Raw genomic sequence first — 26,266 nt, 5'->3', positions numbered from 1 at the left:
TTATGAGAGCCCCCGGGGAGTTCTGCTAATGATTACCCAGGGTTGGAACCATGAGTAGGGTAACAGTATAAGACCAAATATCACTTCTCTCAGGCTGGTGGCTTTCCGGAGAATTCTGGGGAACTCCTGACTGCAGAGACTCCGAGTCTGTAGCTACCCCTCCTCACAGGCCTGCAGAACTCACCTGTGGTCCCCAGCTGCACCCTTGGTGGCCCAACTGGCCCACGAGGCTCACAAGGACACCCACCCCTGTCTCTGATGTGTGCTGGAGGAAAAAGGAGAAGTAGAAGTTCTAGGTTTGCAGTCAGGACATTACCCCAGAGGGCAGAGGGAAAGAGAAGAGAGCAGTGTGGTTGTGAACCACTAAATAAAGGAAGTGTCCCATAAGAACTGAAATGTCAGGTGCTAGTCCCAACCCTCTCCCCATCTGGGAAATTTTCGAACATTCCACCTCTGTCCTACACTAAGGAAGAGACTCAAGGATCTGTCAGCAGGGAAGAAAAGGATAAAAATCCCACGTCAGCGGTGGGATCTGGGGAAATCACATCTATTCCGTGTGCCCCAACACACCCCTGTGCAAAATGGTCATAACAGTATTTCCCTCACAGGATTAAGTGAGACGATTCAGGGAGAAAAGGTCACAGGAAAAGTGATGGGAAGCCAGTGGGGAATGGAGTGGCAGGAGGGGGTCAAAGGAAGCCCTGGAACTGGGGAGGACATGTGTCCTTGTAGGGACGCGGGATGCCAGGAGTCTTGCAAGAGGTCTCCATTGACTTGTTCAAGGCAGAGCAGGGGAGAGAGCTCAGGGAGCCCTCCTCTGAAAGCCAGACGGTGAAGCTTGACTGGAAACAGTGCTTCAAGCCTCAGTCGTCTGGCTGGCTTCTTCATCACCAAGGGTTTGACTGCCAGGTTCTGGCCTGAGCTCTTCCTCTTCCATGTGCGTGGTTAATGCCCACTGATGGCAGACACTGATTATTTGGTGAGCATGCTACTGCCGATGGAGGGCTGCTTGCTCTGGGAGGCGTCCGTGGAAGCAGAACGCACAAGCCTCCCGCATGAGCTGCTCAGAATGTGAGCAAGCGAGGGCGGCTGTAAGGTTGGAGGCATCTCAGCCAGCATGAGAGGGCAAGCCCCGGTCGAGGAGTAAGTGCCCACAGCAGATGTTTGCAGACAGATGCGATCGGGATGCGCCAAACCCCAGGGAAAGCCTTCGAGCCATGGACGTGGCTCTGGTCCAGGGAAGGGAGTTCAAGAGCCGCCCAACCAAGGTGCTCAGGGGTGTCTGTGCACCCACAGCTCTGCAAACCACAGCAAGCTGGCCGGAATGGCCGCAAGTTGTGATAACTAAAGGCCGCGTCCTTCCCTAGAACCTCTTACCACCAAAAAGCCTCCTCCCTGGCCAATGTACAAAATGTTCTGACATTTATTCTGGTTACCAAGGCTAATTGTTGTGTATTTTTCTTTAAATGACATTTATTTTCGGTTTGCTCAGAAAGGCAGTTAAATAGGGATGTAAGCAAAGGTTAACCCTTCACCTCTACTCTAGGCATTAGCCAGCCGATGAGCATCAGTCTGACCTCCAGAAGCTTCAACATCAAAGAACCACTCGCTGAGGACTTGGGACTCTGTGCGCGTGTGTGCATGTGCGCGTCTGGGCACGCGTGCAGCGAGGCAAGGACGCGTCGCCTGCGTTCTGCGCCCAATCCTGAGTGGAGCGATGTGTGTTTTCTTGGGAGTCTCATGTTGACTGTTAGAAAACACTGCCTCCTGTCTCCTGTCGCACTGCCATAAACTGAAACTTTAACTCTTTGGAAAGTACAGTGGATTCCGCAGACCGCTGACTGTCACTCTTGTGTCTCTTCCAAGGAGACGGTTGGAGAGCCATTCTATTTGCTGGTGACGACGTTGAACCAGAAAATAAACAAGGGTCCTGTGGATGTGATCACCTGCAAAGCCCTGTACACCCTGAACGAGGACTGGCTGCTGTGGCAGGTTCCGGAATTCAGTACCGTGGTATGTTGGCTGGGACGCCTTCCACCCCCCTCACCCCGCCCTGGAACGGAGCCTGGCTGGGAGCTCGGCGTTCGGGATGATGGGGGTTTTAACGGCGGTCACTTAAAACAAAATGACATGGTTCCTACTGCGGGAGGCCTCAGACGATGAGTTAATTAAAAACAGTAGTTGATAAAATATTAACACGTGTTCACATAATAGATTTTAATTACTTGGGTGGGGGGGAACTGTAATGATGCCTGGGGTACTCATCAATTTCCAAAGATTTTAATATCAGGAAAGCTTATAGCTTTCAGCATCGTCAAAGGAAATGCAAAGTACTCCCTATTCAGCGCTTATAATTGCAATCAGAATTTCTCAAACGGCTCTGCTCTGGAAGACAATGTGTGAAGATATATTTCAACCAAATTGAGGCCGTCTTATTTTAGAACGATAACACAAGACAAATTCCACTGTGTTCCCCGTGCAACATGACACCCTTACTTTATTTTCATGGATTAGTTACAAATGTTTGGTGTCACGCACTTAATGTTCTGTGATCTCATAGATATTTTTAGAGGAACGCTGTAAATCACTACAGGAAGACGGCTGCCTGGCTGCCGGAGGGTTTCACCCATTCGAGAACTTCTTTTCACCCATCCCCATCCCACCCCCAGCCTCTTCCCTTCCTAAAGGAAGAGAGAGCAGTTTCTTGCACATTCACGATTTGTAGAGACAGGGCCAAGTGTGACAAGTATCTCCAGAATTACTTGGGCATTTTCTGTTCGTAGGGACTGGGGAAAGAGATCGTTGTCATTCAGGTTGGTCTTTAGCTTTATGGAGACTCGGGGCTTTTTCACAATCTCATTAGTGGAGGAGGAGGGAAGAAAGACAGTGGGGTTGGGTATTACTCAGTAAGGGAGCTGAGTCTCCTGTGGCTTCGCTCTAGACGGTGAGACCTGTGGAATCATCCTGGAAGAATTCACTCCCTAATTGGGGAAGGCACCATGTCACTGTAGGCCGTGTTATGGTTATGCTCTCTAGTGGGACGATAGACCACAAATCAGCCCTGTCCAGTTCTAAGTCCCTGCCAGAGGTAGTTCACCCTCCACTGAAGATGGTACCGCGCTGGACTGCCGTCTGCAAGGCGGGAGCCTGAGTAGAGAGTTAACATTTCTCGATGTTCTGATTTTTGTTTATGTAACTGTCCCCGGCTGAGAGGCGGTGAGGAGCAGTGGTTATAAACCAGCACGCAGCGGAGGGCACAGACTCCGGTGTGTTTGTGATCTGCCTGCGCCCATCCGCGTGGTGTGGGGCAAGTTTCCAAACCTCCCAGTGCCTCAGTCTCCTCACCCGTAAAATGGGAAGGATGATCATAGTGCCAGTTTCATGGGGCCATCGCAGGGGTTAAGAACAGTGAATGTGGGGTGTCTGGGTGGCTTTGTTGGTGAAGCACCTGCTTCGGCTCAGGTCATGATCCCTGGGTTCTGGGATCAAGTCCCCCCTCTCTCCCTGCTCAGCCGGGAGTCTGCTTCTCCCTCTCCTTCTGCTGCTCCCCCTGCTTGTTCTCTCTCTGGCTCACTCTCTTTCAAATAAATACAGTCTTCAAAAAAAAAAAAAAAAAAAAAAAAAAAAAGAACATTGACTGCCATGGCTTTCTGTGTAAAGCTTTACTAAATAGTTCCAGCTCAGGTCATGATCTCAGGGTCCTGGGATTGAGCCCTGTGTCGGGCTCCATGCTGGGCGTGGAACTTGCTTGGGATTTTTTCTCTCTCTCTCTGCCTCTGCCCCTCCGCCTGCTCTCATACATGCGTATGCTCTCTCTCACTCTCTCTTTTTCTATCTCTAAAATACATAAATAAATCTTTAAAAAAGAAAAAAGAGATGCCGATCCAGACAGACCAATGTCTGGGCCTTTTCTCAGGACTGAAATCAGAGCTGCTGGGGAAGAAGCCCAGGCAGACACAGGCGCAGGCATGACCAAGGCACAGCCTTCTTGGACAGAGCCCCCGGCTGTCTTGGAGAACAAAAGACAAATTTTGCCTCAGGACCTGTTGACATCCTTCTCGACCTAGGACCGGGGAATGCAGGTCCCACCCCCAAAGATGTGTATGCTTTTCCTCTGAAACATTTTGGAAGCCCCATAGGGTCCCAAAGAGAAATATTTGCAAGGGTATGTAGGTTGGGGGGACCCAGCAGTGATTTCCTTTCATGAAAACGTAAACCCCTGAACCCCGACAGGAAGGAGAGGGAAGGAGGGGGCCAGAGTGGAAGCGGGGGAAGAACTCAAATGCCTGAAGCAACTTCTGAGGTTTGAGTCCTCTTTAATGCTTGACTTGGCAACACTTTTTCCGCCTTTCATTTTGAAACATTGTTTATTTCACAGTCCATTAAGACCATGTGTTTCGGATTTGTTAACTCCCAGCTCCTCACCAAAATGTTTCTTGATGTTGAAGGGATTCCTGTGGACTCTTGGATTCTTTTTTCCTTTATAGTCCCTGGGGAAAAGGCTAATGGGAAATTAGGATTTTAGAAATCCAGATAAATCTTCCCTTACAAATTCAGATTTGCCAGTAGACAGAGACTAGAAAAGGGGTGGGCCACTGGTTTCTAGGGTCCTCGCTTTCAAAATGATTTTTAATGCTTTATTGTACCTGTCCCAACCTGACTGTTTCATGGTAGAGGGTTACCTTAGAAACTCCAGAGGAGGCACTGATCTGGGCGATGCTGGCGTGACAAAATGTTAGCAGAAGGTCAATATAAAAAAATTTAAGGTTTTTCATTTCCTTTCAGGCAAGTTCCCTCAGTCTTAAGCATCATATTATAGTTTTCTCCTTCCTCCTCTCTCCTCCCTCCTCCTCTCTCCTCCCTCCTCCCCCTATTTCCTCCTCCCCCTCCCCCTTTCCCCTCTCTCTCCCTCCTCCCTCTTCCCCCTCCCTCTTTCTCTCTCACCTCCAAGCTAATCCCTCACCCCAGTCATGTATGCACGGTGGTTTGCGATCTTGATTTTCTTAAATTTGCCTGAGGTGGTTGATGTAATGGAAAACCAAGGTATGCTGAACAAACTCCATTCTGTGTGTGTGTGTGTGTGTGTGTGTGTGTGTGTGTAAATTCTTTCAAGGAAAAAGAAGTCAGAGAAGAAAATCGAGAGCCGTCACATAAGCAACTTGAAATGCCAGAGCTTGGTGCCATGACAGGGAGACATCTGGAAGAGGCTCCAACCTCCTGTGTGGCTCAGTGCTCAGCAACACAGCCCCTCACCCAGCCACCTGGAAGTTGGGTTTCACACCTCTAAGATTAGGATGTGTTCTCCCTGAGGTGTGGGGTGTTTTCTAGAACATGGAGACATTCTGCCAATTTCTTACCCATGAAATCATTATACTCACAAATAGGCTCAGAGCAGTAATCCTTCGTTCGGTGGGTTCTGGGAGGAGAATTCCTCTCTTTCCTCAAATCTGAGCAAAGCCCCGTAGAGTCACAGTCACACTTGCTCTAGCACGGCAAGAATCACTCTCCTCCCTCCGAGCCCTGCAGGGTGGCCCTCAGGGCAGAGTCTGTCCCTGCAGGCTCATCCCCCACTGTTGGAATGTTGGATGCCCCCGGGGAGGGCATCCTCCCCATGCATGGTGCGTGGGGGGACTCTGCCTTCCTCCACCAGCAGGGAATTCAGATAGGACGGTGGGAGAGGAGTAAGGCTTATTACCCTGTGGTTCTTCTCCCTTGGCAACATTCTAGGCAATGTTTGATTTCATGGCTGGTGACTCTGGAGCCCGTCTCCGTGCGCACGTGTCCTGTGCCGCAAGGAGGATCTCGGAGCAGAGCCCCTGGAACTTTGGGAGCCAGGGAAGGCGCGAGGACTTCAGTTCTAGGAAAGCACACCACACGGAAGAAGGGACCTGGGCTTCACTTTCAAGAGGAGATGAAAAAACCCAATACCAATAACTCGTAGCAAGTGTGCTGAATTAGCAAGAGAAGGTTGACTTGTAATCAAAGTTAAGCGAGAAATGGTTTTTTGAACTCTTAAACCCAGGAAATGAGCCTGCCAATCTGCTGTATCTGAGAGATAGCATCTTGGCACCCTGGGGAACAGTGTTCTGACAAACACAGTATTGCCCTCCTTCTCATATCTGTGTGAAAGTCTTTAAGATGATTAGAAATTCTTAGAAAAAGTGCAGATACATGCCTGTAGAAATCTTCCCGCCTCCGCTGTGGTCCGTGACGGCTGATGCCAGCCTGCCCCCCCTGGGTCTTTTTCACCCGGTCGTTACATTTCGGGGACAGTCATGTTTAATAAACTGTTTCCTCTGTAACAGAGCCCTCGCTGTCTCTCGTGAGAGTTCCACGTCTCCAAGCTTGCTCTAACACAGCGGCTCTCCCCACTACTCCCCAGCTCCTTCTGTTCCATTTACTTTGTCCCTTTCAGAAGATCCATTATCCCCATAATTAAACAACCCACTGTCCCGATTAAGTCATTCTCTGTTACTTCAATTACATCCCATTGTTCATTAAATCCTGATGTTTGTACTTCAGCAGTCTTGTTTTTAATACTCCTAGCATTTGTGGAGAAACAGTGAAGTTAATTAACAATTCTTGGGCGTTTTTTTTTTCCTTTTTCTCTCTACCATAGTACAAATCATTTCCATTATGACTTGCAATAATACTGAAACCATTACTAACTTCGTAGTTACTGTTCTGAGCTTCCTGATCAAAGAAGTGAAACCACTTTTTTATAATCATTTTAGGTAAGTCATTCCCTAGTCGATGGCAAGCAGTGGAAAATGAAAAATTAACATTAAATGAGTGCTTGAAATGACTTTCCTCTTCATACTTTTTCTTCTCATACCCATAATCTTGGGATTAGGAAATAATTTAGTTACCTAAATACAAAAGTATTTAATTTTCTTCTTTATAGCTCAAATGTTACTTTATTACTTCATTGTTAAGGATCCTTATTTATACTTCTACTCCTCAGAGAATGGTAACTTTTATAGCACATCATGATGGAGATAAAAGGCATTTTTTTCCATATGTTTTTTCTGACACTGTCAAAGTCAGCATTTCATTTGAAGGCTCCATTGTCTAGAGCAGGGATCAGCAAACAAGAGCCTGTGGGCCAAATGTGGCCCTGCTGTCTGTTGTTATAAATAAAGTTTTATTGAAACTCAGCCATGCACATTCATTTACTGTTGTCTATGGCTATTTCCCTGCTACAACTGAAAAGTCAACTAGTGGTAACAGAGACTGTACAGGCTGCAGAGTCTTAAATATTTACTATCTGGCCTTTTACAGGAAGTTTGCCAGCTCTTATTCTAGAGCCTGACATAAAAGAGAAAAAGGACTAGAATCTGCCCTCCCACTAAACCCTAAAACCCTGAAAGCCTTGGTCTCTTTCCTCTTTTTCTGGGGACACATCAGTGGAAATGCCTTACCACTCTCCATCAATGTGAAACTCATGGGAGTGCTTTGCCAAAAACCAAACCGTGACATATTCATATTAAGCCTAAAGTACTGAAACCAGTCATTCTGGGCTTAAGTAAGACAGATTCTTGCTTGATTCTATCATGAACAAATGCTAGCAAATATAGAAATTCTGTGATAGAAACTCACATTTGAGGAAATTCTCTTCATTCACTTATTTTTTTTCTTCAAGGTGGCAAAGGCCTCCCTTCCTCATTGTTAGGCTGGAGGGGAAAACTCCTTGACCCAGAAAGCTTTGGGCTGTGTTGGGGGGAAAGGGGAAGGAGGGGAGCAGGGATGCAGGGCAGCCAAGAGCAGCATTAGAGGGGGTATGTGGTAGCCGTCCCAGGGCTGCCTACTCCAGCTTAAGGAAGACCTCAGCTTAGAAGCTTCTGGGACTTGGACTTGTAACTCTGGGCTCAGGCTACTTCTACTGAACCTCTGGAAGCGTGTTCTCTCTCACCCCAAACCCCTCTAAATCCAGTTGGTATAAGAACCAGATCTCTCTCTCTCTCTCTCTCTCTCTCTTTCTCTTTTTTTTTTTTTTTAAAGATTTTATTTATTTATTTGACAGAGAGCAAGAGAGCACAAGTTGGGGCATGGCGGGGGGCAGCAGGCGCAGAGTGGCAGAGGGAGGGGGGAAGCAGGCGCCCTGCTCAGCGGGCCTTGATCCCAGGACCCTGGGATCATGACCCCTGAGCCAAGGGAGACACTTCACCGACTAAGCCACCCAGGTGCCCCCAGACTTTTCTCTTGACCTTCATTTGGCTTTCAAATAAAATTATAAAAAATATATTTTATAGGTTTTATTTAATGAAAGCAATTATTGACCTAAGACCTTTTGCAATAAAGTGGCTGGCTTGTAATAAATTTTTTTAGAAATTATTTTCTAGGTATTATAAGGCATTACAGAAAGGATGCAGCAACAGCCCTGCCCTTTCGAGCCAAGCCTGTGGCTGAGGAATTTATAAGGTAGCTGGGTCAGCCTCTCCCCACCGAAGTGTGCAAGAAGTTGAGGGAAATGCCTCTTCCCCTGCCTTTGATTCATCCCGCCAGCTCCCCACCCCAGCCTTATTTTTTTCTATTTTTTCTATTTCTAATTCTGTTTTTTTTTTTTCTCCTTGCTACCTTAACCCACCAAGTTGTGTGAAGAAATGGTGGGCAGACCTTCTAGTGAACCCCGAATGTGCTTGTCCGTCTAGCTGCTGCATAGCTTAGTGCTGAGAGGCAGGCGTTTAGAGTCTGACTATCTTGGGTGTGAAGCCAAGCTCAACCACTTTACTGACGGGCTGTTAGTGACTTTGGGCAAGTCACCAAACCTCTCTAAACCTGTTTCTTCCACTATAAACAGGTGATCAGAAAACCTAACCCTGTAGGCTTATTATGAGGTCAGAAACTAATCTATGTGAGATGGCCGGCCACCACACCTCAGAGGAGTTTTCATCATTTATTTTTGACAGTTTTTCTTGTCTGGGCAGTTTTTGTTGTCCGCTGTAAGGTCTACTAAGCACAATGTCCTCTCACCCTTCTTCCTGGTCACTGATTTATTGGTGATGGGTGATACAGGGAGTTGATCAGCTGAATCCACTGTCATTAAAACCTCATGTTACTGTTAAAGACGTTACCCGTAATCGGTGTTTATAGTCTGTGGCACACAACATCCCACCGGACAGGTGTGAACAGGAGACCACAGTGATGAATCTGACCAATGACCTACCTACACAGGCTGGTGTGTGACCCACTTACGGAAGAACCAGGTCCTTCCCATCTGGTCCTTTTTCTGGGTTCTGGGCCATGCGTCTTCCAAGTACCCTTCTCTGGGTCCTCAGGCCACCTCATGGTCTTAAGTGCTCTCTCACCCCCCACACAGCCTTCTTCCACATTCCAGACAGCAGGACATAAGTAGGGCTATAGAAAAGGGGACAGATGGTCACCAGCTGTCTTGTAAGGAAGCTTCCTAGAGGCCACCACAGGACACGTCCTCTTAATCCCATTGGCCAGCGTGCAGTCTCATGGCCACGCCGAGCTGCGGTAGAGGCTGGGAAAGGTCCTCTTTCCTCTGGCTGAGTGTGAGCTCCAGAAAAATATCTGTGGGTGGTACTCGCACCAGCCCACGGGGTTCTCCAGACTGAGTGCTTTCCATGGGGTTCCAGGCCAAGCCAAGCTAGGGAGGTCAAGCCTCCTCTTCGAGGCTGTCTGCATCCAGCCTGCCTTCTCTGAGAGCATTTATCGAGAACCCCAGGCCCACCCGGACTGCCACTGGACGTTTATCACCTTGACTGGCCTTTGGGGTTTGCAGTTAAGAGGGTGGACATAGCCTAGTGATGACCCTCAGCAGCTCTGTGACCTTGGACACATTTCTGAGCATCTTTCTGTCTGTTTCTTCACCTGTCAAGTGAAGCTAATGATAGTGTCCACTTCACTGAGCAATTCTTCAATGCACAGAGCAGGAGTAAATGAATTAGCACAGCGTGTGGGACAAGTCCTAGTAATGGTTAATTGCTCGGCATGCTGTATGTGAGCGCTGTGATTATTAGAAACCTAAAACAGTGGTTTTTTTTTTTTCAGCTTTTGTTTCCATAAATAATAATGGAAACCCTCAGATGGCAGATGGTGATTTTGAAAGGGCAAACACAGTTCTTCAAGTCCTCCACCCTCCACTCTACTCAAAGGAAGTGGGATTTTTTTTTTTTTTAATCTAGACTTCCTGACCTAGTAGCCCAAATAGAGGATTGAAGCTTGCTACTCACCAGTCTAGCTAGAACTGAAGCCAGTTGTGTCATGGTCCAGAGGCCTCCTCGTGTACTGCTGCCTGTGCAGTTCCTTTCCAGACCCAATTCAAATGTCTCTTCTTCCATGAAGTCTTCCCTGATTTCTCTCCCTTTGAAAAACCTCCTCTAAGCTAGAGGTAATTCTCTCTGAACCCCTTAAGCACTCTACCTATACCTACTATTTTCTACCTGGTATTAGAATTCTTTGTATACATTCCACAGTTTTTCTGCCAGTCTTCAAATACTTCCCAGTCAGGATCACTGCTAGGTTTCTATTTTGTATATTCTGCAATGCCCTGTTCCCAATAGGTGAGCCAAATAGCTGGGTGTTAGTGAGTGAATTTAGCTACCTGAGCATCAACAATGAGCTCTGTCAGGTTGGATACATTCAGCTGTAAGTAAGAGAAAAACCAGAATAAGGGAATTGCATTCCAGTGCAGAAAGTTAGGAGATGAGCAGCCCAAGGCTGGTCCATCTGCTCATCAGGATCATCATCTTTATTATTTTTCTTTTTCTTTCTTGCTTTTTCTCTTTTTCTTTTTTTTTTAAAAACATCTTTTTTTTTTTTTTTCAGTGTTCCAAGATTCATTGTTTATGCACCACATCCAGTGTTCCATGAATATGTGCCCTCCTTAGTACTCACCACTAACCCAACCCTCCACTCCCCTCCTCTTCAAAACCCTCAGTTTGTTTCTCAGAGTCCACAGTCTCTCGTGTTTCATCTCCCCCCTCTAATTTCCCCCAGTTCACTTTTCCTTTCCTTCTCCCATTGTCCTCCATATTATTCCTTATGCTCCACAAGTAAGTGAAACCATACAATAATTGGCTTTCTCTGCTTGAATTATTTCATCTCCTCCAGTCCTGTCCATGTTGGTACAAAAGTTGGGTATTCGTCCTTTCTGATGGAGGCATAATTCTCCATTGTATATATGGACCACATCTTCTTTATCCACTCATCTGCTGAAGAGCATCTTGGTTCTTTCCACAGTTTGGCGACTATGGACATTGCTACTATGAACATTGGGGTACAGATGGCCCTTCTTTTCACTACATCTGTATCTTTGGGGTAAATACCCAATAGTGTAATTGCAGGGTCATAGGATAACTTGATTTTTAATTTTTTGAGGAATCTCCACCCTATTTTCCAAAGTGGCTGCACCAACTTGCATTCCCACCAACAGTGTAAGAGGGTTCCCCTTTCTCCACATCCTCTCCAACACTTGTTGCTTACTGTCTTGTTGATTTTGGCCATTCTAACGGGTGTAAGGTGGTATCTCAATGTGCTTTTGATTTGCATCTCCCTGATGGCTAGTGATGATGAACACTTTTTCATGTGTCTGTTAGCCATTTGTGTGTTTTCTTTGGAGAAGTGTCTGTTCATGTCTTCTGCCCATTTTTTGACATGACTGTCTGTTTTTTGGGCATTGAGTTTGAGGAGTTCTTTATAGATCTTGGATATCAGCCCTTTGTAGTGTCATTTTGAATATCTTCTCCCATTCTGTGGGTTGCCTCTTTGTTTTGTTGACTGTTCCCTTTGCTGTACAGAAGCTTTTTATCATGATAAAGTCCCAAAAGTTCATTTTTGCTTTTGTTTCCTCTGCCTTTGGAGATATGTTTTGAAACAAGTTGCTATGGCCAGTGTCAGAAGAGGTTAATGCCTATGTTCGCCTCTAAGATTTTGATAGATTCCTGCCTCACATTGAGATCTTTCATCAATTTCGAGTTTAGCTTTGTGTCTGATGTGAGAGAATGGTCAAGTTTCATTCTTCTATACATAGTTGTCCAGTTTTCCCAGCATCGTTTATTGAAGAGACTCTCTTTTTTCCATTGGATATTTTTTCTTGCTTTGTCGCAGATTATTTGACCATAGAACTGAGGGTCCATATCTGGACTCTCTACTCTGTTCTACTGGTCTGTGTGTCTGTTTTTGTACCAGTACCATGCTGTCTGGATGATCACAGCTTTGTAGTAAAGCTTGAAATCAGGCAATGTGATGCCCCAGCTTTTTTTTTTTTTTTTTTTTTCTTTTTGAACATTTCCTTAGCGATTCGGGGTCATTTCTGGTTCCATACAAATTTTAGGATTGTTTGTTCCAGCACTTTGAAGAATGCCAGTGGAATTTCGATTGGGATGGCATTGAAAGTATACATTGCTTTGGGCAGTATAGACATTTTAACAATGTTTATTCTTCCAATCCATGAGCATGGAATGTTTTTCCATCTTTTTGTGTCTTCTTCAATTTCTTTCATGAGTGTTCTGTAGTTCTTTGAGTACAGATCCTTTACCTCTTTGGTTAGGTTTATTCTGAATTCTATATGAGTTCTAGTAGTTTGGGGGTGAAGTCTTTTGGGTTTTCCATGTAAAGTATCATGTCATCTGCAAAGAGAGAAAGTTTGACATCTTCTTTGCCAATTTGAATACCTTTTATTTCTTTTGTTGTCTGATTGCTGTTGCTAGGACTTCTAGTATTATGTTGAACAATAGTGGTGAGAGTGGACATCCTTGCTGTGTTCCTGATCTCAAAAGGAAGGCTTTCAGTTTTTCCCCATTGAGAATGATATTCACTGTGGGTTTTTCATAGATAGATTTTATGAGTTTGAGGAATGTTCCTTCTACCCCATACTTTGAAGAGTTTTTGTTTGTTTGTTTGTTTACTTTAAATAGTTTTAATCAGGAATGAATGCTATATCTTGTCAAATGCTTTTTCTTCATCAATTGAGAGGACCATGTGGTTCTTTTCTCTTCTCTTATTGATTTGTTCTGTCACATTGATTGATATATGAATGTTGAACAACCATTGTATCCCAGGGATAAATCATCTGGGTCACTATCTCTGTGCTCCTCTTTGGCCTCCCACCTAATTACAAAATAGCTGCCACAGCTCCAAATACTACAGTTCCCTTCTGTTAGAGTAGAAACTCTTTCCCTTTCTATCTCATTGGCCAAAACTGGGTTAAACGACCATATACCACTAACCGTATCTGTTGTCTCAGCTTTGTTGATACATTTATGCCAAAGAAATAGGGAAAGCCAGAGCTATTCAGGGACAGATTTCTGGAGAAAAGACCAGCATAGATTTTCAAGCACTTTAGTCTTTTGTGGGTACTGAAGACCAATTGCCATCCTATAGATCTGGACCATGCTTAGTTTACAAAACATTTTCATATTTTGAAAGGCAGGATCACCAAAGTTTTAAGAACCTGAAGCTTAAGTGCCTGCTTCTACCATTTTCTTGCTAGGTGATCTTGTGCAATTTCCTTAACTTCTCTGTGCCTCAGTTTGTCATCTGTAAAATGAAAATAATAGAATCTATGAGATAAGCTTTCTGAGATTCTTAAATACAAATACACAGACATAGTTTATAACAGTATTTGGCACACAGGAAGCACTCCTTAATTTGCTATTATTATGTCATTATTTGGTGGTCTTGTCACTCCTTTTAAATAGAAACAGTGAGAGTGTTGGCGTGCTTGGCTGGCTCAGTCGATACAGCATGTGACTCTATCTCAGGGTTGTGAGTTCAAGCCCCACAGTGGGTACAGAAGGAAAGAAGGAAGGAAAGGAAAAGAAAAAAGAAAAAGAAAGAAAAAAGAAAAGAGAAGAGAAAAGAAAAGAAAAAGAGAAAGAAAGGAAGGAAGAGAGTGTTAAGGCTCAGAGAAATTAGATGACTTACCCACACTCCCACAGTTAAGTAGCATAAGGGGATAATCCAGATGGTCTGATGCCTGTGCTCAGAGCTCTCAGCCCGTCTGGCCTCCCTTCTTGAATTTTCTATCAACACTGACTGAGGGGGATGCCCTTGCACCTAGTGGCTAAATACTGTTTCAAAGGTGATGCTGTAGTTTGTCAAACACACTGTGAATTACCCAAAAACAAGGACTATATCTTAAGGTCCCTCCTATACCCTGCCCCTAACACCGAGTAGGGCACAGGGAAGATTCTGGCTAAATGGGTTTGTAAGGGGAGAGATGGTGCTTCCATGGGGGAATCTTTCCCTGTGGAAATCAGAGCCCAGTGTGCACTCCCTGAGCCCCGGGGGTAGGGGTGGGGTGAAAAGGTGGGGCCCACTCGGGAGCCCCTGATGCCAGGTAAGGCATTAGGAAATTGCTGTTGGAACTAAGGTTTGCAGTATAAAAAAATCAATTTGTGTCTGAATTGACTCTCTGAATTCCCTGTGGCCTCTCTCAAATCCCATTTTACCTTTCTCCCACCCATCCAGCTATGGAGGTAGTGGCGGATTTACATTATTTTACATCCAGTTAAGATTTTTTTTCTCCTTTTGGTTATGTTTTTAAGTAGAACATTTATTGCCTCTAAAGGGGTGTTTTTGTTAAAGACAATTGTGCCCTTTAGGTAGTCACAGTGTTATTTCACAAATACCTATAAAACTATGAAACAAGCTGGGATCGCTGGAGCTCTGATTAAGAGGGGCTTTCCAGTTGTCTTTATCTTTGGAAGCCCCATGAAACAGTGTAACCACCCTCATTCCCTGGTGCGACAGCAGCATGCAGAGTTGTGGGGAGACAGGGACAGGTCTACTTGGACTGTGAGGGCAGGACCCGTGTTTCCGCCTCTAGAAGCCCCGTTTGTGGCGGGCGTTTCGCTCAGGACTTTGCTTCGAGCTTGTCCCAGAGGCCCAGGGTTCCTGGGCTGTGGGTGGAAGCAGGGGTGAGAGGGGACTGGGTGTGGGGAACCCCATCGCTGAGTGGTTCACAGTGCCCACTCCTCGCTCTGCCACTTACGAGTTGTGTCTCCGGCAGGCGTTATTTGACCCCTCTATACCTCCAGTTCCTCACTCAAAAGTGGGGATAATATTACTTTAAAAAGTCAGTGGGGGTCAGAGGTGGGCAGGTGGCTCAGTCAGTTAAGCTCAGTCAGTTAAGCTGGTTCTTGATCCCAGTTCAGGTCTTGAGCTCAGGGTCATGAGTTCAAGCCCCACGCTGGGCTTGGAGCCTACTTTAAAAAAAGGGGGGAGGGGATAATAAGAACACAGCCCCCTAACTAGGATGTTGGGAAGATTAAAAGAAGTGTGTCTAGAATTGAAGTTGGCAGGGTGTCCATCAATGTGCTGAACCGGGAAGGCAAGGGAGAAGACTCTGGCACAGGAGTGGCCTCTGATTCCTTCTAGATGGTCCGCCCAGCCCTTGGCCTCCTGCCAACACACCCTGCCTTCCGTCCTGTCCTGTAGGTCTGCGGAGTTCAGACCCCACAGCGTCAGAGTGTTTATCGTGTAGTTGGGACTGGACCGAAGTGGACTGTGTGTAATTGTCAGCAGGAGTGTAGAAGCAAGGTGCGAAGGCCTTGACAAGAACCCTCCCAGGGCTTGCCGTCCCCTCTCCCATGACCCTGGTCCTTCTGTCATCGCATTTCCCAAGGGCTCGCCAGCCAGACCCCGTGCTCTGTGCCCCGAGGTTAATTCAGTTGCCAGTCCCAGAGCCCGGGGCAGTTGCCATTGTGACTCCCACTGGGTAGCAGGGAAAACTGAGCGGAAAACTGACGGAAAACTCCGTCCCCAGAGCGGGTGGTTCCCCTGTTCGCAGGCAACACGATCCTTGCCCTGCTGGACACAGAGCGTGGAGTCTGAGCCCTGGCTGCTCGGCTTCAGCGGGCTCTCTGCGTCTCCTCGTGGCGGCACATGACACTAGCTATAGTAAATGTTCTGAGAAGTGACACGAGACCGTCGCTCACCGCTGTCATCGTCATCCTCAGCATCAGTGTCCAGCCCGTCCCAGCAGCCTGTCCCTGTGCCAAGCGAGCGACAGGCATCATCTCATTTAATCTCTGTCACAACACTAGAAGGCCCACGGTGTTACTATACCCATTTGAAAGTTGAGTGAACCCTAAGGATCCCCGATTTCCCCTTAATTGTGTTTTCATTTTTTTTTTTTTTAACATTTCCAGTAATCATTTTACATTCCATCATGGCAACCAGGTTCAAAAATGTTAAATGACTGGGTATTTCACACCAGATTCTCGATTCTGCCATCTCCAAGGTGCCTTCAGATCCAAACTGTGTGCTATGCTAATTACAGGAACACTCCCAGCCTTTCTCTGAGTGGGATCCCTCCCAGCCCCCTGAGGAGCTGCAGTAGGGAAACTTGGTTGTGTTACGTGAGTCGGTTCTCAAAGTAAACCTGAAAGGCTCCCTAGTTCTGTGTTTTCACACGTTCACCAAGGCCTTCCATCCCCCAGGTGTCCCATTCTGAGGGTTTGATATACCGGGAGAGCGTTAACTGAGGAAGTGTTAAGTAACGGGCGTTGAGAGGTAAAATAAAGCACGTGAGACTAGTAGTGCTGGGTGAGGGCCTCAGGGGGGTTTAATGAAGACTCGGGAAGCTGACTGAGGATGTCCAAGTGAAGGGGGCGATAAATGTTCTTGTCATTAATACGCACATTGAAAAGTGACCTCTTCCAGCAGGATCAATATGGGGACCTCCTGACCTTTCTTGTCACCTGGAACTTCACTTCTGGGACTCCGTGGTCCTGTTAATAAAAACAATAATCACCAGCCTGCCCTCATCTACTGTGGAACATTTTCCTTTTTTTTTTTCCTTTTGGAGGGGGAGGATGAAATTAGAAGTCACGACTTCTAGAATATTTATGGGTATATATGTTTTACTCTCGGATATATTTATTCAATACTGGTTCTGTAATGAGAGTTTTCACTTTTCTGTTTTCCTTTCCATTATCCCTGAAAAGAATGGGTTACGGGGAAGAGATTAACGTAGTATAATGCGACACAGTGTTTGCTAAGGTGCCGTCAGAGGTATTAGTAGGACTCGCCAAGGTTTGTGTCTTTTATGAATGCCTTTCAGATGGCAATTATCTAATAGACTGGGAAACCTGTTTGTGTTCTTGCAGGCATTAAACGTTGTCTTTGAAAAGATCCCGGAAAATGAGAGTGCAGATGTCTGTCGGAACATTTCAGTCAATGTTCTTGATTGTGACACCATAGGCCAAGCCAAAGAAAAGATCTTCCAGGCTTTCCTAAGCAAAAATGGCTCTCCTTATGGACTTCAGCTGAACGAAATTGGCCTGGGTAAGGCAATGAGGGAGTTATTTTGCCCCCACCCCCGGGTGCACGTCTCCCCCACTATCTCCCCCTTCCTCCCCGCCCACCGCCCACAAGCCTCCGCGGATGGAAGCTTACTCCCCCAGACCGCTCCCAGCGGGCACCTCTGGGCGCCCGGAGCCTGCACGGCTCCCCCACGAGCAGCATGAGTCCTCCTAGGAAGCATTATCGTTCAAAGACGCTGGTTTTTAAAAAAAAAAAACATTATGTTTGTAAATCAGATTCATGAGATTGCTCGCCCCAAGACAGAATGGATTCACCTTGCATCGGGAAGTACAGAAAGGCGGGCACCCCGCGTCCGCTCTCTGTGTTGCGTTTCGCACTGGCGTTTGATTTGTTGGTTGTGACACCGAGCGGGTCATTAGCGGGTGGCTCAGACCCTGGGGTCGACTCCCGCGCCCTGGAAAGGTCCTCCTCCTCGCTGCTCGTTGCATCCTGCATCAAGCGTGGTCTGCGTCCTGCCCCCCAGCCCGGAGCAGCGTCTGCTGCGAATTCTTTCTGGGGCTCTAGCTGTACACTTCGGAGGCAAGCGTCCGCATGAGCGAGCTAACCGGACTCCGCTGCACTCAAATGTTCGTCAACATTTTCAAGTTGAGCTCCCCGCGGCCCTCCCCAGAGACCGCCGCGTGGATTTTATAGCAGATAATGGGACAGGAAAGAAGAGTAAAATCACAGCGGTGACAGACAGCGTAACCAGGTTCATCTCCCCTCGAGGTACGGCTGTAGCCTCGGTGAAGCAGGCAACTGAAGTCGTCCCGCCCGGCCCTCCAAGGCCAAACCTCCCACCAAATGGCCATTGAGAGCAGCCAGGGGGCGGGGCCTGGCAGGTGCAAGGAGCCGTACAGGTGTGTGGCAGCTGTGTGACGTGGCTTCAGAGAGAGGGGCCTCTCTTCTGCCTCTCTTCTGTGTCCTGTGGGTGGCCTGTCAGATGCTTGAAGGCCACTGTAGCTCACCTGGTTAGCGGCCGGGTCAAAGAGGCAGACCCAGATGGGAGACTGTGGTCAACCTTACTAGAAGCATCAACCTCTTGCAGCAGCCTCCCTCTGGCCAGTGTGTGGTTCTGGCCGCCAGGAGCTGGGTGCGGGGAGCCGACAGCCACAGGGAGGACAGCCTGGTGGCCTCAGTCCTGTCACCGAGGAGTCCGCGGCAGCACCCTCTCGCCGTGCCCTGAGCCCACCAGTTCCTCCTGATAGGGCAAGGCAGGGAGCAGAGCAAGTCAACTAGAAGCTTCACGTTGTAGCCTGATGAGAAGTGGAGGCACAGCCTCCCAGCCTGCCAGGCTTCCGCTCTCATGATGATCTTGTGGGCCACCTCGGGTTGGCCTGGGGAAACTAAGGCGAACCTTCAGAACCAGCCTTACAGTTGTACTAGAATCCGATCCCAGAGCAGCTGTGGTGGGACGGCCTCTAGCAGAAGCTCACAAACTCAGAGGCCCAGAGGGGCAACCACTGTATTGGTCCACTTAGGACACCAGGAAATGGGACCCACCTTCATTGGCGGAGGACTCCGCATCGAAGGGGGCAGGTCCCACTTACCCTCAGCCAATAGTTGCATGTGGGTCTTTGGGGGTCAGTGTTAGCAGATGACCCCATTTTTTTTTTTTAAAGAGAACTCAGTCTGAATTTTTATGAGCCATCTCCTGATCATTGACTGTTGGTGTTGAATTGACATTAGTAATAAGTGAAACACTGTGAAGGTTCACAAAAGAAAATACACATCAGTGGGCCACATTCTGGCCCTAGGGCACAAGTGGGCAACCTCCATGAAAGAGCTTGAGACCTGTGGCTTGGGGTGTTAGCCCACCATCCCCCCCCCCCCCCACGCAAGGATGGACAGGAGACTGGCCCCAACGCACCTGCTTGGGAACATACAAATTTGGTGTTAGAATTTTCTGCAGAGCTTCATCTCTCTAAGGATACATTATTTTGTTTTCATTGGCTTTACTTCCAGGCTTAGCCTCAGAGTATAAGCTTCAGGGAAACATTGTCTTAAAAGTCAAAGCCCTAAACACAAAACAAAAACAAAACAAAACTCGGGCTCCCTGTCTGGCTGAGATATCACCGAACCTTCAAACTAATATTAACCACTTTATTTAAGCTGTATCCATAAATAATAATTGCTACTGTTATTACAGAGGAACATTTAAACTTTCTCACTATAATGTCAGAGGAGAACAAAATAGACTTTTTTGTTTTCCTTCCCAGAGCTACAAGTGGGAACACGACAGAAAGAGCTGCTGGATATTGATAGTTCGTCTGTGATTCTCGAAGATGGAATAACCAAGCTAAATACCATCGGCCACTACGAGGTAAGAGCAGGGCTGAGACCCCGACATCTTCCCCGAGCCCCGTCCTGACTGGATTAGATCATCTCCAGGTAATACCATGGAAATTCTTTTTTTTTTTTTTAATTACACAACTCCCACCATTTTCTGGCATAGTTTGCTGATTGTGTCCTTCATTGCTCATTCGGAAGCTCCCAGGAACCCCCGTCTGTCGTGGCCTGTGGTTCCCCCAGCATCCTCCTCTGCCAGGCCGTCGATTTTCTTTTGACGGATTGCTTTCCATCCTGCAGTTTGGGTGGGAAACATCGCCTCACAGCTGTCCACAATGTTCACAGAACCTTGTAACCTTTGTGTACTGTCCCCCCCCACCCCCAACCCCGAGGAAGTTCGACATTTCTTGTTTGTTTACAGTCCTCAGTCAAACCTCCTGGGGCCCATGACCCACATGCTGGCTGAGTGCCAAGGTGGGTATGGGGTGCACGTGCCCTCTCAGAGAGCTGTGTGCCAGAGAAGCCTATCTAGAAAAAGAGAAAGGAGGCAGGGAAGGTTCCTGAACACGCTGGGACGGTGGGGATTATTCAGCCACATTACCCAGGTCTTTGTGGACTGTCGGCTCTGTGCCGAGTGCTGGGCTTGCAGGTTCCTGACCTCGAGGAGCCTGCTGCCTCAAGGACGGGGAAGAGGGGACGGAGACAAGGAAGGAGGCAACATGTACGGTGAGACGGGGCTGTGGCTTGGAGCATCAGAGAAAGCTTCCTGGAGGGAAGCTATGACTCAGCAGAGACCTGAAGGCAGAGGAGGACTTAACTGGACTGGGGTAGGGCGCCTGCATACCCCACAGTTCTTCCACAGAAAGACTGGTCAACTCTCTAAAACTCGAGAGGTGTGAGGGTGGCCATGAGAGCCAACAGCAGCCAACGCGATGGAGGCCTCACCGTGCCAGACGCTGTCCTCCGCCCTGCCCCTCCTTTTTGCTTACTCCATCCTTTATATAGCAGACCTCTGAGGTGGGGGCTGTTATTAACCCTCTTTACAGATGGGTACACTGAGGCACAGGGAGGTTTACCAGCAGCTAGCCAGCGGCGGAGCCAAGATTTGGACCAAGAGAGTTGGGCCCCAGGGTTCACCACAGCCTGTCAAGGCGGAAGGCAGAGAAGTGGGGTGGGAAGCCATGGGTGGGGAGAGGGGGACCTATTGTGCGGCTCTGTCAGCTTCTTCAGGAATTTGACTTTTGTCCCCAAAGAAGCCACTGGAGGATCTTGAGGGATTTGTGTCTCAGAAATACCTGCGGCTGTGTGTGGAACATGGGTAGGAGGTACAAACCTGGTAACAGGGGGGCCCTTGGAAGCTGCCACTAGAAGAATTTCAGGTGAGGATTGATGACGTAGTGGCTGTTGAGATGGAGACGAGCAGAGGGACTCAGAGATGGGAAGGGGATGGAGAGCTTCTGGGTGATGGAAGGTCAAGATGGCGCTCAGGGATGGCGGCGAGCAGAGGCCCCGACGCAGGAGCTCTTCCGGCGGTAAAGGAGGGCAGGAGCAGCTTCCCAGACCTCTTGGAAAGTTGGCGCCTCCTGTCTTTCGAAGTCACAGGAACACGTGGTTGGCACAGGAAGGCCTATGGAGCCTGCGGGCTGCCCCCTCCCCCCGTAGGAAGAAGAGACTGTTCCTGAGAGAGCAGTGGACAGAGGACCCCTCTCCCTCGGGCCCTTCGGCTGAGTGGTTCTCAGAGCCAGTTTGGGAAGAGCTGCTTGGGGTGACCCCTGGCTGGGTGCTGTCCCCAGAGCCTTTGCTGGAGAGCACCTGGCAGAGAGAGCTACAGAGCCACAGCTTGCTTCTGGACTCGCCCTCCTGTCCTCTTGCCAAGAGCTCTTGGCTGGTGGAGTTGGTGAAACTCCCCAGGGGACTTTCCTGCCACGCGCGCAGCACTGCGAGACACACTGCTGGGGGTGGGGGATGGGTGTTGTTTTAACGGAGAGGAGGTGGTTAGATTGGGGCGGCTGCCCTGCAAGTAGAAGTCCTTAGAGACGGGCTGAGTATGGCTTCAGTCTGATGTTCAGTGAAGCCTGGGAGCCATCTCCTTCCTTGCCTGTGTCCGAGCAGTGAGTGTGTGTCTGGCCAGTCTGGAAGGAACCCCATCACCGACGCCCTCCTTTGATGTTCTTGACTAGGGTGCTTGCCTTCTCAGCTGTGCGGGGGTTGGGGGGGGCAGCCTGGACAGGCTTCTTGGCGTCCCCCAGCAACCCTAGCTAGGGCACAAGGTGTGCCACAAAGGAAGGGGTTTGGGGCCGGGGGGAAGGCAGGACTAGACTCTCCAGTAGCGAAAGGGAAGAGCCACCATAGCTGTCTGGAAGGCCAGGGGAAGGCTGTCAGGAGAGATAGGACATCAGTCTTCACTGGAGACATCGGCCGTGCTAGACACCTATCTGCTTAAGGATGATAATGAAATTAATCCGGCCTGTAGTCACTTCCCGTCCAAATGATTTATTGGCTTCATACCCTAGCGTTGCCACATGGTGGTAATAAATGACAAGACTAGGACACAAGGGTTTAAAGGATTCTCCTTATGTTTAAAAAGCTAAGCCGTAAGGCAAATAAACTCAGAGAGCTTGAAGGAAACTGGGGAGGTCATCGGCCCTGTGCTCTCTACGCATGGACCATCTCAAATGCCCTGTTTTTCAAAGACTGCTCAGAAAAAAGTATCCTCCATCACCCTTGGCCGCCTAAATCTGTACTCTGTTTAGTAGTTTCCCTGCAGATTTAAAATCTGGAGTAATTTGACAGGGGTAGGCTGACGCTTACTTTTGCCCTTTCGTTAAAAAATTTTCTCCTAGAGCTGGCTTTTCCCTCCAAAGAGACAAGATGCTAATTACCACTCTTATTCATTTACTAAAGTACCCTAGTTTGAGTCACTGTAAGTGCTTGAAAGCAAAAAACTATATTTCATTTAAAAATAGGGTCTAACTCAGAATTTTAAGTGATTCAGACTCATCTCCCTCCAATTAGCCCAAATTAGTTAGGTTTTAAAGTTAATCTTTAGTGACGGCCAGTTCCTCCTCCTATCTAAACAAAGTCCTGTTGCTGGAGTGGGAGCCTGTTTCTTCTTGCCTCTTCTGTCCTTAGGGCAAATAGAGTGTAGCTGGTCTCTGAATGATTTACTGTCCAAATATTTGAAGAACAGGTTTCTGGAGGGGATCTGAAGACACGGCAAAAATACAGCATCTCGTGGGCCAGATGCAATCTGCACAACCCTGTTGCTGGCCGTGCTCTGTCCTCTGTAGTAAGGCGTCCTCGCCAACCCCAGACATGCGCAGGATTGCTTTCTACAGGGACCACAGCACTGTTTGCATGCATGAGCACTGATCACATTCATGACGGCGAAGGTGCTCTTCTGACCCTCCTTTTCCATCAGATGAGAGCAGAGGAGGGCCAATGTCTGCTGAGGTCTCATTCTGTACCATGCAAACAAGGGGTAAAACCAGCATCTCTACAAACACACTAAACCAGAGGCATCTTTCTCCCCTATAATTACATCTTCCCCAAGCGGTTCCTTAACTGGCCGTCGCTGTGTGTCATTTACAATGAAGGAAACTTCGGTGTGTTCCGGAGCTGAGGAGTTGGGGGGGGGGGTGTCTCTGGGTCCAGGCTCTCTCTTCCCCTCCCCTCTACCCCCATGTGACATTTCACTGGATAGTGTCACGGCCCTCACATCCTGCGAGAGGGTGGTATCGAGGGTGCAGAACAGGTGTTGTGTCCGGCAGGAAATGTTCTCTGAACATCGCACGTCTCATTCTGAGCTGCGAGAGTCTGAGGGCAGAAAAGACGACTAACCACTCGTGGTGTTGAAGAATATTCTCACAACAGTCCTGTGCTAATGCCACTGCGGTCTCTGCTAATGCCACAGTTGTCATTCAGATGACATTTAAAGCTCATGGAATGTTCCAAAGTGTCTGCCAGGTAAAGTCAGGGGTCCTTCCAGTCAGGTGTGTCATCCGTGACACTGTGGTAAAGGGATTTGACTAAAGGTCTCTCATAGTGTGGGTGACTTCAGAGATTGATTTGTTTATTTATTTAACATGAGGGGAGCGCTTCTTGCCCACTGGGCACTGTTCCAGCAGCTCTTACAAACGGCAACTGTTTTAGTCCTCGCTACAGCCTGGCAAGGTAGATCCTGTCATTCCCATGTCAGGGCACAGGGAGGCTGAGGAACTTGACCAAGTTCACATAGCTCTTCTCATGGGTACTCCAAGGCTAGAAGCCGATGCAAGAGGAATCATTTGCACCCTGTCCTTGCTTGGAAGCAGGCTTGTAGCCTGTGGCCCCGGCCTCGAAGGCAGCCTTGGCTAGGAAACTGGACCGCGTCATGAGAGATGCTGGTAGTTACTGTCTCTGATGTCAAAGTCAAGAAGGTAAGATCTCTTAAAATCTTCTGACAGACCTCGTGTCAGTGAGTTTATCAAATCTTCTGACAGACCTTGTGTCAGTGAGTTTATTAGAATGGTGCCTTATTTCTAATCCTACCTTAGTATCATTAAAGGCCAGCAGTCCTTGGAGAGCACAGTGGTTGCCTCCCTCAGATAGGAGGCCTCTTTCAGGCATCAAAGAGCTCACAACTCCAGCCCGAGAAAAGCAGGGGAGTACTTAGGTTCCCAAACTCAGGCACCCTCTTGGAGGCCAAGCTCACTCCCAGAGGATGAGGTTAGGGTTCTCTCTGATAATCCTCAGAGGGAGTTTGCTACTGGCCCAGGCTTAATTCCAAGTACCAAAGAAGAAGCAGGAGCCCTACTGGCATTTTAACTAGTTGCAAGAAAATCCTTTAGCATTCTGTCCTGGGTGTCAAAAACCACGTGTGTGATTTGTGTGTTGAGAATTTTCTGGTGGGTCCTTTCTAAACACTCTGATGAGTCCTGAGCCTCCTTTGCTCATGGACTGAACAAGGTTATCCCTTTGGCCCTGAGAAATTAGATTCCTTTTTCATTTGCCTCCAGCCTTGGGATGTCAGTGGGAAGAGCCAAAGCAGTAGACGGGGAGAACAGAATTGATGAGTGGTTGCAGGGGCAACACTAGTTGAATAGATCTCTGTTTTCCATAGAATATCATTTTAGGAATGAGAGATACCAGTATGAGTTTCCACATGGTGATTTGTATTGATTATTGTGTTTTCAATTTTTTTTCTTTAAGAAAAAAAAGTATCACAAAATTTCATAATTTTCCATAAAATTCTTAGGCTAAAATTCTCGCTTTTCTCTTAGGCTAAACAATATGAAATGGTCAATATTTGACCGTTTTTACCTACAAAAATGGCAGATCTGTAAGGTTAAATCCAAGTTCAACCTTATATATCTAGAAAATCTATTTTTATGGAATTTTCTTCAACTTAGGCTTCAGAGAAATATTTTACAACAAGAAAACCTTCATTGCACATGCTTTGGAGGATGTGTACCTTCTGTTTATTTCGGGAGTGACTTGAAATTGTTGAAATGAGTCCTTTTAGCCCTGTGTGGTCATAATTCCTAATGCTGCTGCCGGAGGAGTCTCTAGTTTCCTCCACCCTGTTCCAACATGGGCCAGTCATCACCGAAGGGGGGTAGAGCCTTCTTGTCTCATTGAATCCTGGAGCACTGTGAGGCTGGAGGGAATTTAATTTGAAATAGCCCTGTGTTACCAGTTCTGCTCTGGGCTGGGGAAACATTCCTGCCCAAGATCCATCTAGTGACATTAATCTTTCTTTGATTTAATTTGGTTTTCATTCCTAAAGTAGGGGCCCAGAGGATGCTCCCTGCCTCACAGGAGTACAGGAGGATTAATGAGTCACTCTTAGGAAAGCATTTGGAGCTCCTCAGATGGAACAAACAGCATCATATTTTTAACACTTTAGATTCTGTGGCCCTTTACAAAAAGACATTTCTGTCCTTAACTCGGCAGCAGCTGACTTGTGCAAAATAGAAAATGGAAACCTTCCCCCCCACCCCCCGCCCCGCTCCTCAACATCTGTAAATAAACTACTTTCTGTCTCACAATGGCGGTAAAGTGTCACGTGGGGGGAAATGTTCCAGCCCTGGAGCAGCTGTGCAAGTTAGAAATACACTCACACACGCAGGCTCAGACACACACACACACACACACACACACACAACTCATCCACTAATAAAATGCTTTACACTTGCTCTTGGGAGATAATTTCAGAGTAAAATTTCCTTGGTACAAGCTGTGTCTGCGCTCTTCTAATGCCTGAGCTCAGTGCCAGCCGCGAGTCGTTGCCAGCTCTTGAGAAGACGTTTGAACTTCTGGCAGTGCTCCTTATCGGAAGGCCCATCCGTGGTGTTTGTGCTTACAGGGCGAGGGTGCTCACGCTTAGCCAAACAAAGCGTCTGACAGTAGTGGAGTATTGGCTCAACACTCAACAGGATCCATTTGGGATTCATTCTTTGACAATTACCCAGAATGAGCCACCAGCTTCCTTTTATAAAAAGATATTTATTGGCTTAGAAACAGAGCCTATCCAGCACTTCCTGGGGAGGAATTTTATAACGCTGTTCAAACGGTCTCATAAACTTGGTGTCTGAGTGTTGCTAAGGGGGTGCTGGTGCAGAGTGTTTACTTTAATTGCATCAAATATGGAAGAGAATGGAAAAAATCAACCAGGAAACAATGAATGGCTCAAGGGGAAAGGAGAGGATGTTTGGCAATA

At 47.6% G+C, this 26,266-nt stretch overlaps 1 protein-coding gene across 3 annotated transcripts in view; it reads left to right on the top strand.

Moving 5' to 3' along the window:
- The window catches only part of PLXNC1 (plexin C1), a 143,097-nt gene that overhangs the window by 100,846 nt on the left and 15,985 nt on the right, over positions 1–26,266 (top strand). For 2 of the 3 annotated variants that reach the window (XM_059402345.1, XM_059402344.1), the window contains exons 21-23: positions 1,867–2,013; positions 17,082–17,259; positions 19,497–19,600. In XM_059402345.1, the coding sequence (XP_059258328.1) occupies positions 1,867–2,013; positions 17,082–17,259; positions 19,497–19,600 (429 nt within the window). Of the gene's footprint in view, positions 1–1,866; positions 2,014–5,727; positions 6,416–17,081; positions 17,260–19,496; positions 19,601–26,266 lie in introns of those variants that run through there. The other variant, XM_059402346.1, reaches the window with a different exon arrangement.

The sequence above is a fragment of the Mustela nigripes genome, chromosome 6 (assembly GCF_022355385.1).
Source record: "Mustela nigripes isolate SB6536 chromosome 6, MUSNIG.SB6536, whole genome shotgun sequence".
Taxonomy (NCBI): domain Eukaryota; kingdom Metazoa; phylum Chordata; class Mammalia; order Carnivora; family Mustelidae; genus Mustela; species Mustela nigripes.
The sequence above is the reverse complement of the archived record's forward strand: the minus strand, read 5'-3'. Positions and strand labels throughout refer to the sequence as shown.